Raw genomic sequence first — 15,699 nt, forward strand, 5'->3', positions numbered from 1 at the left:
CCTTGTGGACCTACCCCAATTCACCCTTTGGCAGAACCTTGGGTAAAGAATGTAAAGCACAACGGTCCTGTGGCGCAACGGATAACGCGTCTGACTACGGATCAGAAGATTCCAGGTTCGAATCCTGGCAGGATCGATCATCGACGTAATTTTTGTTTTTCCATGTCTTTATATTATGCAAATAACATGAAAGAACATTTGATTTTTTTATCGGCTGACTCCACAGTACACGTTATACTCGGTGAACTCCGATGCTCGATAACGTTTCGTTCCGCACGAGATGAGATTGTATCAGAATGCGATTGGACGCAGCGGGGATGCTGAGTTTAAAAAAAGCATCGACGTGACGTGCGGCTGTGATTTCCGAAGATCGTTTCGTTATCGCGTCTCAAAATTTGAAAAAATAAATTGGCCCATGAGGGGATCGAACCCGCGACCTTCGCGTTATTAGCACGACGCTCTAACCAACTGAGCTAATGGGCCGACGAACACGGAGCTTTCCGCCAAACTCACCATCGCCAAGTAAATCAGCGATAGCTTTATTTAAAAATATACCCGCTCTATCGCGTGATGTTATACAAACTTCATTTCCCAACTCGCCTCCCGCCACGCGCACCTGATCGTGGAAAATTTCGTCCGTGAAAAAAATTATTAGCTCGAGCTTTTCGTATTCGACGGAATTTTTTACTCGCGGAAATCGGAAAGGGGTAGGTGAAGCTCACGTGTGCGATAAAATTTACGGGATAATAACGAATCGGATAAAAAAAAGAGAACGCACAACGCGTATCCGTAAAATTGCGAGAGGAAAAAAAAAAAAAGTTGTAATAAAATGAAAGGTGCTCCCGTGGGTACATTTGCGATTGCATGGTAGCAGCGGCTAGAGGTACGCGATACGAGGTAGGTAGGTATGCATGTCCTGCAGGATATGCACGTCGCTCGATTCGAGCCGCTTGGTAAATCCGCGACGTGTACACGCGTGTATACCCGTACAATAATATATATCTGCAGAGCTGGCGTAAAAGATTTATACGGGGCATTCAATCTTACGATGACGCCAAGTAAAATATTGGTAATAGTATCGCCCACAGCGTTAAGCTGATAATATCCTGTCGCCTGTGGATTTGAAACGTTACCGCGCACCGCACGGACGCTCCGCATTATTTTACCCCGTGGATACACACGTGTGTTGTGGGTCGTACGTACGTATTACCCACCCATATCATCTCGCGCGCAGCATCTCGTCGCCAGCTCGTTTCGCTTTGCCACGTTTGATACCGTACGTATAAATAATATACAAGGTGTTCGTTCCGACTCACTCGTGAAATGTATTCTAATCTCGTGGAATCTACGAATGGATGGAAAACAAAAATACGTGATTTTCAAAATCTAGCCCCCCCCCCCCCCCCCCTTTTTTTCTCTTATTTTTAGGCACATCAGTGTACGCCAGATTTCACGGCGGTTTTATCTCGAGGTATCAACGGTGATTACAGTCATATCAATTCTGATTACGACAAATGTAAAAATCATGTAAATATTTGATGTATAATTTGAAATTGTTCCTACGGTGAGGCATGTACGGCGCGTACGCAAATAGTCTTCTGATTGTAATCAGTGTCGTGTGTACCGTGACAGTTGTTAATTTGTAGCAAACTTCTTTATCACGTGAGATATTTCGAAACGTGTATACCCGAATTTACATCTTCAACTTATTCGGGCGGTTTATTGGCGCCGGTGTTGTGCGATAATTTTTCTTTCAACTCGAGTTAACCGGAGGTAATACGAAACGGATATTTTGAATCGACCGAACTCGAAATGAATTGGATTCCTTACGCATCTCTACGTGCATGCCTCGCCTGCTTCTTCTTCTTCTTCTTCTTCGTCTTCTTCTCAAGGCAATAAATGGATTTGCCTGCAATTAGCGTGAGCAGGTAGCTTTTCACCGGGCACGAACCGTGAAGCGGTGGCATCCGGTAGCTCCGGCTACGCGAAGAGGAAGAGACCTCTTTTTCTCTTTCCCTTCATCATTATTATCGTCGTTATTATTATTTATCTTTTTATACACCTCGGAGCCCGCCGGTTGCTCGGGCGTTCGCAGCTTTCCAACATGGGCGTGCATCTTTCCGTTTGTAATTCAATAAGCTGCACGAGATCCTGTTAATCAGAAGGTAACTTCTGCAAAATTCCTCCAAGGTAAACATCGCACAGCCGCGCGGAGAGGACTGGCGACGTTTGAAGAATCAAACGCGATCGGCAAATACTCGTTCCCGCTACGAGACACCCCTTGAAACAGCCCCCGAGATTTATTTACTTTTATCGGAATGAAAATTATCGAATTCACGAATTTGTCCAAATTTTTTGAACAAGAAAGGAACGAATGCTTGATTACGGGAGAATTGTAGGGATATTTTTTTCTCTCTCAGAGTTCGATGTCGTACAGAATCTCGGTATACGTCTTTGCCGCGCGACGTCAAAATACACGGGGAAACTTTAGCGGGGAAAATTACTTTTGGTCCCGAGAAGTTTTCCGCTCGCGTTTTGCGATCGTTGCCGAGTGTTGTTGATAGCGTACGGTATAGCCGTAGAGTACGAGAGTTGGCCACCACCTCGGTATTTGTTCCAATTCTAAAGCGAAGTGATAAGTTTCTAAAAGGTTACAATAAGATTTTCAGAGTTCCTCGATAACTCCGTTTTTCAATAAGCTCACTCTCTCGCGTCGTCGCGCTACACGCCCCGTGACCGGGAATCTCGCTCGCCGAAAAGATGGAATATTTTCAGACGCGCGATAATTTTTTTACCATCGATTCGGAGGTACGTGGTGGATTTTCGTTGGCGTATGATCGTCGGATAGCATAACCGCGTGTCGTCGGCTTCGTACGATTCGGTTCGCGCGATCGAATCGCCTTCTCTTCACTCGCACCGCTCTTACCTCCTGGACGTCCGACGTCCCGACGGTCTCCTCGCAACACGGCGATCGAAATGAAAGGGTGGAAGTTGAAATAAGAGAAGTAGAAATGAGATGGCGAAGAAGAGGAGAGAAGGGAGATTCGAGCGAAGTCGAAAAAGAGAGGGGAGATACTCGTACGTAGTTCGGCTGTCGGACCAAAGCGACGTCAGATAAGCTAACAAATGTCCTCAATGAATAATAATAAGAGACGCCGAGTCCAATTTGTATTGCATTTACATTGCGCGACGTTCAGGCATTATTTATACATCTTGCTACCTTTCCCTCGTCCAACTACCAACGGCGCCACGGACAATGGTGTAGGTATGTGTAACGAGTGAATAAATGTATGTGCCTTATTCTCTACAATGTACGTACAACATCCAGCACTCGACTGCACCCGAGTCGCGTCCGTTCCAACTTAGATAAGATCAAATTAAGCTCAACTGTTTTCCAGGCTCTTCTCTCGGGCTCGAAGGTCTCAAACGAAGCTGGACAAAGACGGCGAGATCACGAATTTCATCTTGACCAAATCCACCGGAGAGGCCGAGCCCTCTTACCCGACCTTCTTTCTTTCCGACTACACGAGACGCGCCCCGAGTATCCGGTTTTACCTATCTTTTACCGCGCACACTCGAGTCCGCGGAACTCGAACACTTTTCAAAACGGGTATGGCTATGAAAACTGATCAGCTCTCTCGCTCTCTGCCTTTTTTTTTTTCTCCTCGTCTTTTCCGAATATTGCGTATAATCGGCTCCGGCAGTTCCGAGGGTGTCTTCCGAACGAGCTTTGCCCGGTGATTTGAATACGGGTACGACACTCGACTCGGGGTTATTCGGGGTCTGGTATTTCCTGCGAAACAGCGTCGCCTCGTAAAAAGGGGGACTGTAATACGTACTAACAATTTACAACGTCGAAGGTAATAATAAGCGGATCCGACAATCTGGACAGCCGAGAGAGTCTCCGACGAAATGACGTCGATCCGGGCATACCGAGGGAGAAACGACTCGCGCCACCCGGGGACGGATAAAGCGGCAAATCCGCGATCGTCGCCACCTTGCGTCTCGACGCATCGAGAAATTCGACGAAATAACGTTGTTCGGTCGTCGTTCTTCCATCGACGAACAACCGCGATATTAGTCACCGAGCGATTTTCACACAACAAGGAGCAGCGTGGTGTGAAAAATGCATATCCGTGTAAAAAATGTGAGGAGCTGTCACACGCGAACGGACATAGCGGTCATATTTATTCGACGTCACCTTTTACCACCATCGATCATACTGGCGCCCTACCCGCCCTTGGAAGTTCGAAATATGGTGTTATCGTGCAAAGCACCACTTGAAATAACACGCCGCTTCGATATTTTACCATCGATATAGTCATTGCACACCCGAGGAGGGCAACCGCCCGCCCGTCGAACCTGGGGCCGATTACGAGATAAATGCCATTTCGATTCGTCCACCTGAGGAACATTGACCGCATCGATTTTATCGCGGCGTAGGATAATGATCTTTCGCGGTTCGATCCACGGCCAACGAAATTACAATAACGACATCTCGTATCGCGGTTGACCCTTACAGATCGAGGTATTACACGGGTACGGTGGGACTTTCGATGCAAACGAACACACCTATGTGTGTTGAACAACTTTACGGAAGACCCGCCACCGGTGATCGACAAAATTAATATGCAGGGGCGGGCAGTTATTCACTTTGTGGCAGGAAAAATAACTGAATCGAGAGAACGGGTGGCGCGAAACAAGAAAAAGAAAAAAAAAAAAAAAAGGAAAACGGGTTTCGGTTGAATAATTTCCGAACAAGATCGAATCCGTTCCCCGTTCGTGCGCCGGTACAAATTTCGATATCCCTCGCGTTTGAAGCGACAGCGTTTATGAATTGACGTAGGGAAAAAAAACTGGAGTACCAATCGGACTCGAACGCGTGTACATACGCCCATTTTATCTTCGTCCGACCGAACTCCGGAAATTCAGCGATATTCGATGTACTAGTTTTCCGAATAAAAAGCACATTCGGTAGGATTTTGCTCTGATTCTTCGAACGCGGAATTTCTTCGCTTTCATAGTTTCAAAACTCTCATATTTCCATAGAAATCGTGCGGCGAGTAAAAAGTTCTTCGAGCAGAAGCCCCTCAGCGATATCGTTCAATAAAACTCGTAAGCAAACCGTGCACTTCGAAAATATGTATATTTTCCCGTGATTAATTCGACGCGTAATAGCGGAGGTTGTTCGGCCGTATTCATCGCTACGTATCGATCATCTTCCCAATTGATTTTTTCCTCCGCTCTCAACGGTTTCGTTCCACGTTGCGCGTCTCTCCTCGACGTGGTCGCCCGTCAACCGAGATTCCCCCTTACGCAACGAGGAGGGGCGCTGCTCGTCCATGAACGAACAAAGTTGCAATGTTTTACCATCCCCTAAATCCCGGACAACCCACCGGAACGGTTTTAGGTTCTCTTCTCCCGTAAATGGCCTCCTCTTGAAATAGTTTCGGAAAAGTAACTCCGCCGCGTATGTAACGAGCTTAAACAGTTTCGCGTACATGCCGCCCCCTGCGAACGTTATACACTGCAGTGTACATACGTTCCATGTACCGTACGCTATATAATAGACTCGTAGGGTACGGTGCAATAAAACAGTTTATCGCTCGTCTGCTCCTCCGTCACGTAAACCTTTGCAGCGGTAATCGTTCTCCCATATTTTTCACCATCCGCAATGAAACTCGTCCCTTCCGTTTCCAGATCGTAAAAGTACCCGTCCCTTGGCGTGTCCTCGTCAGTCGGCGCTCGGCGACCGTCCAACTCGGCAATCCGAATATATGCATTCTCCGCGCTGCGCTGTACTTCTGTCCATTTTTTTTCGCGACGAACGTCGAGAGGAACTAACGATTGTTCTAGGGTTGCAACGAAGAACGAAATGACAGAAATCCTTAGCGTCGAGAACGGAGTAGCGAAAACTCGCGACTGTACCTCGGCACCGATCGGTATCGGCGACGCGTTCGTGCGACACACCGCTTTATCAGGTGCAAGTTGATTGCTCAGTTATGAAAATATCAACAGCGGAGCGCGAAGAAATTGAACGCGGTGGAATACGCGGCTTATTGTTAATAACGAAACAGCAGTCGTGGCCGAGCGGTTAAGGCGTCTGACTAGAAATCAGATTCCCTCTGGGAGCGTAGGTTCGAATCCTGCCGACTGCGGATTCCGGGACACCCGGGTCCCAATTTTTGATTTTTTCGACAACGATCGAAGGGATGTTCAAAGATGGGGACGCTCAGGTGTTTCCCGGCCTCGCGTGTGAATATTTTCCGCGCGCGATGCATCCATTTCGATGGAACTTGGTCATACGTACAGAGCACAACGACTCGTGATTGAATCTCTATGGGGCAGGCTATGGAAAACAGCGCAAGGTATATATTTGCTTTGGCTCGATCGACCGCAACGCAGATTACCGTTTATAGACGGCGAAGTGATGATGACGGTGAACTTGCGGTACGATCGCTTCTTCATCTCCGTCTTCTCGATGAGCCTTCGCTCCGGAATCGACGCAACTCCATCGGAAGATATCGGCGGCGCATCGGCCAGCAGCAGCAGCAGCAGCAAGAATATCTTTTTCATCGGGTCTGCAGACCGTCTAACAAAACCCCCCAATTAGCTCACATAACATTATCGTAATTACCCACCGAGACCACTGATAGGTTTAATACCTTTCAAATATCCAATCGCTTTTTCACGGGATCTCGGTCAAATTAACTCCATCGATACACGTGTACGTACGCACCGATCCTACGGGATTGGTTTCACCGGCACGCGGGGGACGAATATCGCGACGGGTATAACTTGCTCTCAGCGATAGAGAACGAAGAAGTAAGGAGCTTCGCGATATCGTCGCCTGTCCAGGTGATTTCCAAAATCCCCCAATTCCCCCTTCCGAACCTCCGCGGCAATTCGGACCATTGGCAATATCGAAGTCGTCGGCTGCCGTGCGACTTTCGTTAGAAAAAATCTGTGCAACGCCGGCGATTGGAATCCGGAGGGGGAAGAGAAGGAATTCGGGCGACTCGGCGTCCGAGTGAAAATATGTACGTATAAACGCAAAAGCAAAGAGAGTATAATGAAGTTGAAAACATCGGGGTAAGTAGCTGAAAAGGATTTGTGCCCCCGGTGGTTTTACGGTCGCGGGACGATTGAAGTTTGAATCTCGCGTAGCCCGAAGGCTACGCGTTATCTAATATCGCGAAGGTTGCACGAGCGGCGGAAGCTCGAGAAACAGGAATAACAGGGTAAAGCCAAAGAGTTGCGAACGAAGTGAAATGCGAGAAGGAAGGTCTTGGCCGCTCTTCGAGAAATTCGAGAGAAAAGGCGACGCGACGAGAAGCTCGACGAGGGAGATTCCATCAGCGGCGCGTATTATAAGTAAAAATAAGAAAAAATTATTTAAAACTCGCGGAATTCGGCGTGTTCGCTGTCCGCAACGTTTACGTATACAACGTCGCGTCGGCTTATCCCTTGTGATTCTCGTAAGGCCGGTGAATATGTTCAGTGGTTCACCGTTCGCGGATGCCCACTTACTGATAACATTATATTACATACCCCTTCGGAAACCGTGCGACGCGTGCGGCTCCGAGAAAAGGAAAAAACATAACCAACGATAGAAAAAATTAGTCCCCGTTAAACATTGCGGAATCTCATTTTACACCTTCGCGCGGAAACGAAAAGTTTCGGTAAAAAATTTTTTCTTCAATTTTCGCGCGTTGCGCCCGAACCGATTACCCGCCGGTTTGTTTAATCAATCCGAAATCTGTACGACGGGTGCCGAATTCTACTTCACCACTTCGCGTGTAGTATAGAGTTATACCTGCGGGGAACGTCTGAAGATATCATTAACGAGATAAAACAGCACGAGCACATCGGCATCGGCAGCATTGCTGGAAAAAAGCTCCAAGTAATCAACCCGTTGATCGATTAGCCGACGGTATTTATATCTACGGGGCAGAAAACGAGTTTTGCGCCCAAAAATTATTCGCCGAATACACCACTTACGAGAGGCCGTATAGCCTCGGATCGATAAAATATAACGCATCCCGCCGGATGTCCATCACGTGCGTACGTGACGTCGATTCTCGACAACGAATTTTCAACGCCCATTTCGTGTACCCGAAACCAATTTTAATTCGCGTAGCATAATTTAAACAAACATAAAACTCGAAAAAGTTACGTCGTAACGCGACGGGAGTAGGTATATTATTACCGTTACTTTAAGCCTTAGCTCAACAGCGTGAGTTGTCATTTCGAGTGTTTTGCGACATGATTAAACCTACGTGACATAACGAGGCGAAGTTTCAATTGTCTCGTAACGTAATCGAAGTGTTTCGAGTGCAGGGGAAAATTGTGGCCCGTGTGCGTCACTTCATAAAATAATTGTAACAACGTAGATACGACGGGAACGAGGAGCGGAATTTACGCTCATTTTCTTCTTCTTTTTTTTTCCCCACGACTTTCTTAACTCCGAGTAGCGTAATAATTTCATCCTCAACGACTGTCGATGGAGGTACGTTTTCTAGTTTTTCGCTACCTCCGCACCGCTCTTAACGTCGGATATCGTTAGAGTCATAAAATCGCCTCGGGGTAACAAGCTGCCGCAATGCAACTGGCTTCGGGGGAGGGGGGAACAAAAAAAAAAAAACAAAAAAAAAAACAGGAGGAGAAAGAGAAGAGAAAATGACAACGACCATTTTCTCAATGATCGTTAGCCGCGGGACCATTACCGGACATTTTGTGGACACGGTTACCACAGGACATAACGAGGTACATGTTTTACAATCGTGAAATTAATCCATAAAGATGAGATACACCCTCCTGATGTTAGGTAAAACTTGGCGATCGCAAACTTTTCTCCTCACACGAAATAAACGGATAAGAAGAATTGATCGTTGATCAATCGAGTGGCGTTATACGTACGCGGGTTATAATAAATGTATTTGTGGGTGCGGGGTAGGTAATGAGGAGCTTTCGAATGTTACACGTGTAACTTTCGATTGAGCAGTTATTCGGTAATGATTCAGACAATTAAAAGTTTGTATAATTATACGCAATATCGAGGATCTCCCGGAGTCCGGCGGCGTATAATAAGTTGATCCCGGAGAGAATTTATGCGAGACCCTTTCGGCGGGTACGCGGGTGGGTGCGTACCTGTACATACGTACGTCTGTATACTTACGTACAATGTGTATAAAAGGAGTTTAATCAAGTATAAGGTATTTCAGGGGTTTTGTCGAGGGTCGAGGTTCGGGGCTTCGGATTAACATGATACTTCACGGCCGAGGACAGGAGGCCAAATTACTCCAATTCGTTCGTGGCCTCCCCCCCCCCCCCCCCCCCCCCCGGTCGTTGCACGGGCGTATAATTATCGGTGCCAAAACTAAGCGCACTCCGGCGAAAAACTTTCTTCTCATTCTGCGAGCACTCGGCGAAATTTGCTAAAATAATGATTCGAATGAATTTAACGAGGTCCGTCGACGGGGGTAAAAATATCTCAATTAGGTATCGGGGTTAAAAATCGGTTTGAGATGATGAAAAAATTATTGACCATTGATAATAACCCGAGTGGCTTGTCGGCAGCGGCGGTATCCAGCCACTCGGAGATAGCCCCGGTTATATTCGCTCCTATAAATAAACTGCAAGTTGCGCGGAATGTGGGAAGAGAGTATAAGCGGGAATGATAGATGTGCGAGGGGGCGAAGGGGGGGAGGGGAAATGGAAGGAGTACTCGAACGAACTCACTACTACGTGATTTGCATAAAGTTTCATCGTCTGCTGGTCAAACACTCGTCCTTCAGGCGCAACGTTTCCATCCGATGCAGCGCCGATAGCGCGGACTCCGCGTTGCGAAGTGCAACGCTCGAGTGCGTTAGCGGAGTCAAGAGTTGTTTACCTTTCTCCCGAGGGCCGCGGTGATGACTGAATGAAATGATCAGAGCGAAAGAAGGGAGGATAGGGACTCGCGGAGAGAAGCGGCGGCGAGATGTGTACAAAAGCCGAAGCCCGCAGCGAGTTAGTTACCTTGGCGAGCAAGGGGTGAACGCGAGGACGCTAGCCACCGAATCGGAGAGTCGATTACGCGTGAGGGTCGACCTTTCGATCGGACTCGGCAAACCTCACCTCGTACGACTAATTCCAATACATCTGATCAACGGAGTGTACGGCGAAGAAAATGTACTCGAATCCGGCTCGATGTTGCGTACGATTGTTCGCGTCAGACAATGGTCGCCTGAGGTGGGGCTTATTTCCCTTTTTTTTTTTTATTTCTGACCGCTCTTCACGTTCTCCGTAGTCAAAATCTAAATCCTTTAGATCCGGCGGTGGGCCATTTGCGGATGAACAAACGATTGTTCCGCCACTCGGCGGAGCTCGACTAATAACGGTGGCATTGTCGCTCGACGCGATCGATATTCTTCTTCGTTATTATCAATGGCCGTCAGTTGCAGCGACTGCTGCGGTGTACACAACGTTTTCTTTAAAGATTTTCGGCCGGAGTTCTCGGTATCGCACAAATCACCGGGTACGCGTACGTAACGGGCACGTTTCGAAATTTCGTCCGCTAATTATACACGCGTTAACAATGTTGTATACGGGGGTGGTCTAAGCCGAACGCGAGTGCAAGAGGAACCGTGGGGGGGAGGGGGGAGGTGGGTAATAATTGTACGGGTAGCTACGCGGCTGCAGATTGATTGCGGATGATAAGTTTGCTAAATTACACTTCAGCGATTCGATATTACATGCGGTTATGCGCTATATATTTACCCGGTAACTGCTGCAAAATATACGGACCTACCTTACCGAGTATAACTCGCGATGCGGCGAAGAAAACGAAAAAAACAAAGTAGGTACAGAAGAAACGAATGTGGGAATACGCTCGTGTGTGATTACGCGAGCGTCGCAACGGAAAATTCTAAACGTCCCGTCGAGTCGACGTTCGTTTCGTCGCCGGTAATTCGAGGAAGGATTTCTATCGAATGTCCTCCAAGTTACGTGGCGGCAATCGCAATTCATAGAACACGAAACACTCGCAAAGTCCGGCCGGTTGGCTCTGTGCACGTTCGTTACCAATCCGTCCGAGTGGTCGTTGCGTTCCAGCCCTACGGCCTTCCGAGTATGTAACTAGGAGATCGATAGTCGCGAAACACACCGCGACGTAAGGACAGTGCGCGCAAACGTGTACCTTGTTATTTGTTCGAGGCGGCAAAAAATAGCCCTCGCTTTTCCGTCTGGCAAAATTCAGATAGCCCACCCGCACTCCTATCGCCCGCGTGCACTCGAACGCTCGGCCGATCCGGACGTCGTCTAGGAAATATCGCGAGACGTACGGACGGATAGATACCTCTGCGAACGTAGAAGGGACGGGTTCGAAGACCTGGTCCTAAAGGCGAGCCCTACATTCCAGGGGCGTCAATGGATCGATATGAACTGTATTATGAGTGAACTTGCCGCAACTGTCTAGAATTACGATAACTTCGTCCGAGCGAGACGGTAGCGTGTTTCGAGTAAATCATATCTAACAAGACTGGAAATCCGGGGTAAGGCGTCATCGCCGAAACCAGAAGAGACTGGGTCGCTTTGAGAAAAAAACTTCAGGCTATGTCGGGTAGCGTCGTAAAAGATGTGATTCTACGACACTAACGACAACGAATGCTTTCGTCGCAATAAATCGTCTGAAAATTCCTAATTACACAGAAACAGAATTTTTATTATTGTCACTACTCGTATCTATGTATAAAACGAGTCGCTTATCGAAGTGACGGCATAGTTTGCCGAAGTCATGAATCCGAGTGGCGCTTGACGCTCCGCAGTGAATTCGAAAGTGGAGTAGAAAATTCACGAATAGTATCGAACATGGCTCAAGATTCCGAAAAAGGGAACTACAAGTCTCCCGAGGGTTCGCACAAGTACGAGTACGCTGTGACGTTTGTTTGTGAGTGAAATTCGCGAGCGATGAACAGAAACGCGCTGTAGAAAATTCCTAACGACGAATATTTTTCTCCATAGGTTTCATAGTCGTCTTCGGCATCGGTACCGAATTCGGATTCAATTCACCGTTGATCAGTGTCCTCACCGCTCCGAATACCCCGATCAATGTGACCGCATCCGAATTGTCCACAATTGCCGCTGCCGTCGTCGGAGGTCAGATGGTAACGCCGGTGTTGACACTCTGCATGGATAAAGTTGGCAGGAAACCGATTCTCTTTGGCTTCGCCGTATCCATCGTAATCAGCTGGACCATGGTTGCGATAGCTAACGGTGTTCTGGTGAGTTCGGAAGCTAGATGACGTTGAAATTTTCATCGTTCGAGTGGTTGAACTTCTCACAGGTTCTTACCGTCGGCAGACTGGTCGGTGGTTTCGCAATGGGAGTCGGCTTAATGATAAGTCCGATCTACTTGAGCGAAGTAACATCGGCCAAGTTGAGAGGTACCTTAGGACTCATGATACCGATAGGGGCCAGCTGCGGTATGCTGTTCACCTACATGATAATACCTTACTTGAAGTTTTACAACTCCGTTTACGTGCTACTGAGCCTCGGAGTCGCCGCGACGATCGCTTTATGCTTCATTCCCGAATCACCTTACTTCCTGGCGATGAAAGGTAGGATCGAGGAGGCCGAGGAGGTGCTCGAAAAACTCCGGGGAAAAACGGACGTCGCGGAAGAATTGGAAACGGTTAAAGAAGCCGTGACGAAACAGAGAGAACAGATGAACAGGGACGAGAGAGACGGCATCGGGCGAAAAGTATTGAAAATTATAAAGGAGATCGCGCTGGTGCGCGCTAACCGTCGTGCATTTCTGGTAAACGTATCGTTCGTCATGATGATTCACGGTGGCGGATACATGATGGTACTGGCGTTCGCGCCGCAAATAGTCAACGCCATGAAGGTTGAAATAAACGAGTACATGATCAATATAATATTAGCGGTCATTCAGCTGGTTTGCAGCTGCGTGACGAGCTTTGTGATCGACAAGTTCGGCCGAAGAGCTCTAAGCATTACCGCGGGTATAGTTTGCTCGGCGTCCACTCTGATCATCACCATTTACTTCTGCCTCTTGGAAAACCTGGAGATCGATGTCTCCGCGTACAGCGGCTTCGCCCTATTCGCAATGACCATCTTCGTAGTAGCAATGACTACGGGAATAACGTCCGTTCAGTTCGTCATCATTTCCGAGACACTGGCGTCGGAAATAAAGATCGCAATCAACCTGATCATCGCGATCGGTGGCGGACTGGTCGCTACCGTCACCGTCAAAGGGTTCATACTGGTTACCATGATATGGAAATTGGGACACGCTCTCCCCTTCGCGGTATGCTTCCTTATACTTTGCGTATGCGTGACAACGATCCACAGGCTGTTGCCCGAGACGAAGGGGAGGACATTCGTCGAAATACAGAAAGCGTTCAACGCCTGAGAACGAAAATTTTTACCTGAAAATACATTTTTTAAATAAAGACGAGATTTGGTAACGGAGGTGTGTAGGAATTATTCAAAGTTAGCCGTCATCCGTAGTTTCGATATCTCTTCGTTGTCCGAGCGCGGTGGGATAAACACACTCCAACATTTAGAGAGTGCAATGCGATGTAACGTAACGTATATATACGGTGTATATATATAGCTTGTACTTTGGTAACAAGCTGCTCAGGGGTGAAAGTAACGGTAAGAATCAAGATTAAGAAGCTGGTGGCCCGAGATTCGAGGCGGTCCGTCATTGTCGGTACTAGCGAAGAAATACCGGCTCCCCGATGTACGACGGTGTAGCAGTTACACCTAGAGACTTTTGCAGCGGCAGCGGCAGCCCGGAGTGTAGCAAATAAAAATATAAATTGTATGAGGTCGGAAAAGTCGCAGTAAAAATTTATCAACTTAAATAGGGGTACAAGTGCCGTAAAGCGATTTATTGAAAACTGCCGTCAAGAGAGACCGAAAATATATATCCTCGCAGTTTGCTTTACTTCTCTCCTCCTCGCGGCTTCCATTCGGCCAAAAAGTATTCCGCCGAAACGCGAAAGGAGGGAAAAGATATCGCCGCGTAAAACTTACAAGGGAGATCGAGGCGGAAAAAAAATAAGGATAATTAGATACCGCGGCGAACTGTCCTCGGCTACATAAAATTATCTTCGGCGAAGCGATCAAATACAGGCGTCGCGCATTCGGAACTAACTACCCTTCATAAACCGTGTATTATATGGATCGCACCGATCGTAAAAAAATACGCGATCGCGTATCCTTATAACCCGACGTAACTCTTAGCGGCAGATGTACGTATCTTGCGTTCCTGTCAAATTGAGTAATGAACTAAAAAAAAGAAACTCATCCTCGCTGAATCTTTTGCCGAAGAATCGTGAGGATAAAAAATATTTCGAACTAGTTTTGCGCTCGGTCTATTCGCTTCGGCAGGACCCCGATGGCGGGCAGCCTTGATCTGCATAAGTGAAACGGTAAGTACTTGGAAAAGTTGTGACGCAAAAGTCCCGTGAAAAGCATCTTTCCTTCGACGATGCTCGAGTGAATTTTTACTTAAAAACTGAGTATACCTTTCCAAAGTCGGATATCGACTGGCGAGCGTTACACACAACTTGACTTCGGAAAAGCTGTAGGGTTCTTCACCCCCGTTTTCACCGTAGCAGGCGAAGCGTCGAACTCCGAGGCTACCAAATAAAAGATTGATCTAATTTTCGATTCGGCTGTATGAATTCGACGCAGTTTTCCGCGTTGCGCGAGACGGCGAATGTGGACGGATTTCGGTTTGAGGTCTGGCGAAATAAAATCAAGCGAGAGAGACTTTGATAGGACTCTATACGCCGTGGTGCAAAGGAGGTGAAACGATCGTAACAACGTATCGCGGAACTCATTTCGCCGCATCCGAATTGTTTCGACTTAAACGGTAGAACAGCATGCGACGAGCCTCGCAAATTCCACCGGATTCGCTCGAAAAGTTTAAATTGTTTCGTAATTCGATCACCTACGGACGAACGAACAGCTCGCCGAAGCTTTACCTCTAGGAACACCCGTACGTGTCTGCATATCGCTACGCGCAATTTGTGTCTTAACGCGCGTTACCCGCGTCCGCGATTGAAGAAAAAATTTCCATCGCTAGTTTTTCGGGGTTTCTAAAATTTAGAGGCAACGAAAATAAAACACATTTTTCATCTCGATTTCGAGTGATACGGTTCGACTTTCCGAACTTTGTAGGTAGGTATTATATGCCGGGAGAGCGAGTACCTTCCACAACCTACGCACCGAGTAAGTATATCGAGGGGTAGAGGAGAGAGCTTGCGAAGAAACGCGAGCCGAGGGAGAATATACCGTGGCGAATTCGGGAGTCAGACTCAAGAGCTGAGGAATTTATTGAAACACATTTAACTTTGTTGTTTTTATTACAACCGGGAGAGGTGGACTTACTTTTTTTTCGTTTTGTTACCTTCTTACTTTCTTTTGTACCCGAAGCACCGGGGAGAGATGAAAATAAAAAAGCATAAAGAAAAGGAAGGTTAAAGAAGGTCGATGATTTATGCGAGTTGGAAAAGTTTATTAACTTTCTGTCAAGAAGCGTGTTGCTTTAAAAACAAGCGTCCGACCGAACTCGTCGAAAGACGTATAGTCGACGGAATACACGTACATCCGAATAAGTACGGACACGGTATGCCGAGTGTGGTACGGAGGTATGGGAAATTTTACTAGAAACGAACGAACGGT

The 15,699-nt window shown here is 47.3% G+C and overlaps 2 protein-coding genes and 3 non-coding genes across 5 annotated transcripts in view; 3 read left to right on the forward strand and 2 right to left on the reverse strand.

The window, feature by feature from the left end:
* The window catches only part of LOC105688650 (mannosyl-oligosaccharide 1,2-alpha-mannosidase IA), a 184,124-nt gene that overhangs the window by 124,147 nt on the left and 44,278 nt on the right, over positions 1-15,699 (reverse strand). The window lies entirely within an intron of this gene.
* Positions 64-136, forward strand: Trnar-acg. Its single transcript has one exon. It is a non-coding gene; the product is annotated as a tRNA-Arg (tRNA).
* On the reverse strand, positions 410-483 carry Trnai-aau. The gene has a single exon. It is a non-coding gene; the product is annotated as a tRNA-Ile (tRNA).
* On the forward strand, positions 6,077-6,158 carry Trnas-aga. The gene has a single exon. It is a non-coding gene; the product is annotated as a tRNA-Ser (tRNA).
* Positions 11,756-13,473, forward strand: LOC125501387 (facilitated trehalose transporter Tret1-like). The gene is made up of 3 exons (XM_048656998.1): positions 11,756-11,929; positions 12,004-12,263; positions 12,326-13,473. Exons 1-3 carry the CDS (start codon positions 11,851-11,853, stop codon positions 13,412-13,414), a joined length of 1,428 nt encoding a protein of 475 aa, XP_048512955.1. The 5' UTR covers positions 11,756-11,850; the 3' UTR covers positions 13,415-13,473.

Source organism: Athalia rosae, chromosome 6 (genome assembly GCF_917208135.1).
Source record: "Athalia rosae chromosome 6, iyAthRosa1.1, whole genome shotgun sequence".
In the NCBI taxonomy this organism is placed as follows: Eukaryota; Metazoa; Arthropoda; class Insecta; order Hymenoptera; family Athaliidae; genus Athalia; species Athalia rosae.

Excerpts from the sequence above, each read along its gene's own strand:
- LOC125501387 (XM_048656998.1), top strand. The coding sequence starts at position 11,851 with ATGGCTCAAGATTCCGAAAAAGGGAACTACAAGTCTCCCGAGGGTTCG. Across the intron at positions 11,930-12,003 it reads GTACGCTGTGACGTTTGTTT|GTTTCATAGTCGTCTTCGGC; the intron begins GTGAGTGAAATT and ends TTTTCTCCATAG. Across the intron at positions 12,264-12,325 it reads CGATAGCTAACGGTGTTCTG|GTTCTTACCGTCGGCAGACT; the intron begins GTGAGTTCGGAA and ends AACTTCTCACAG.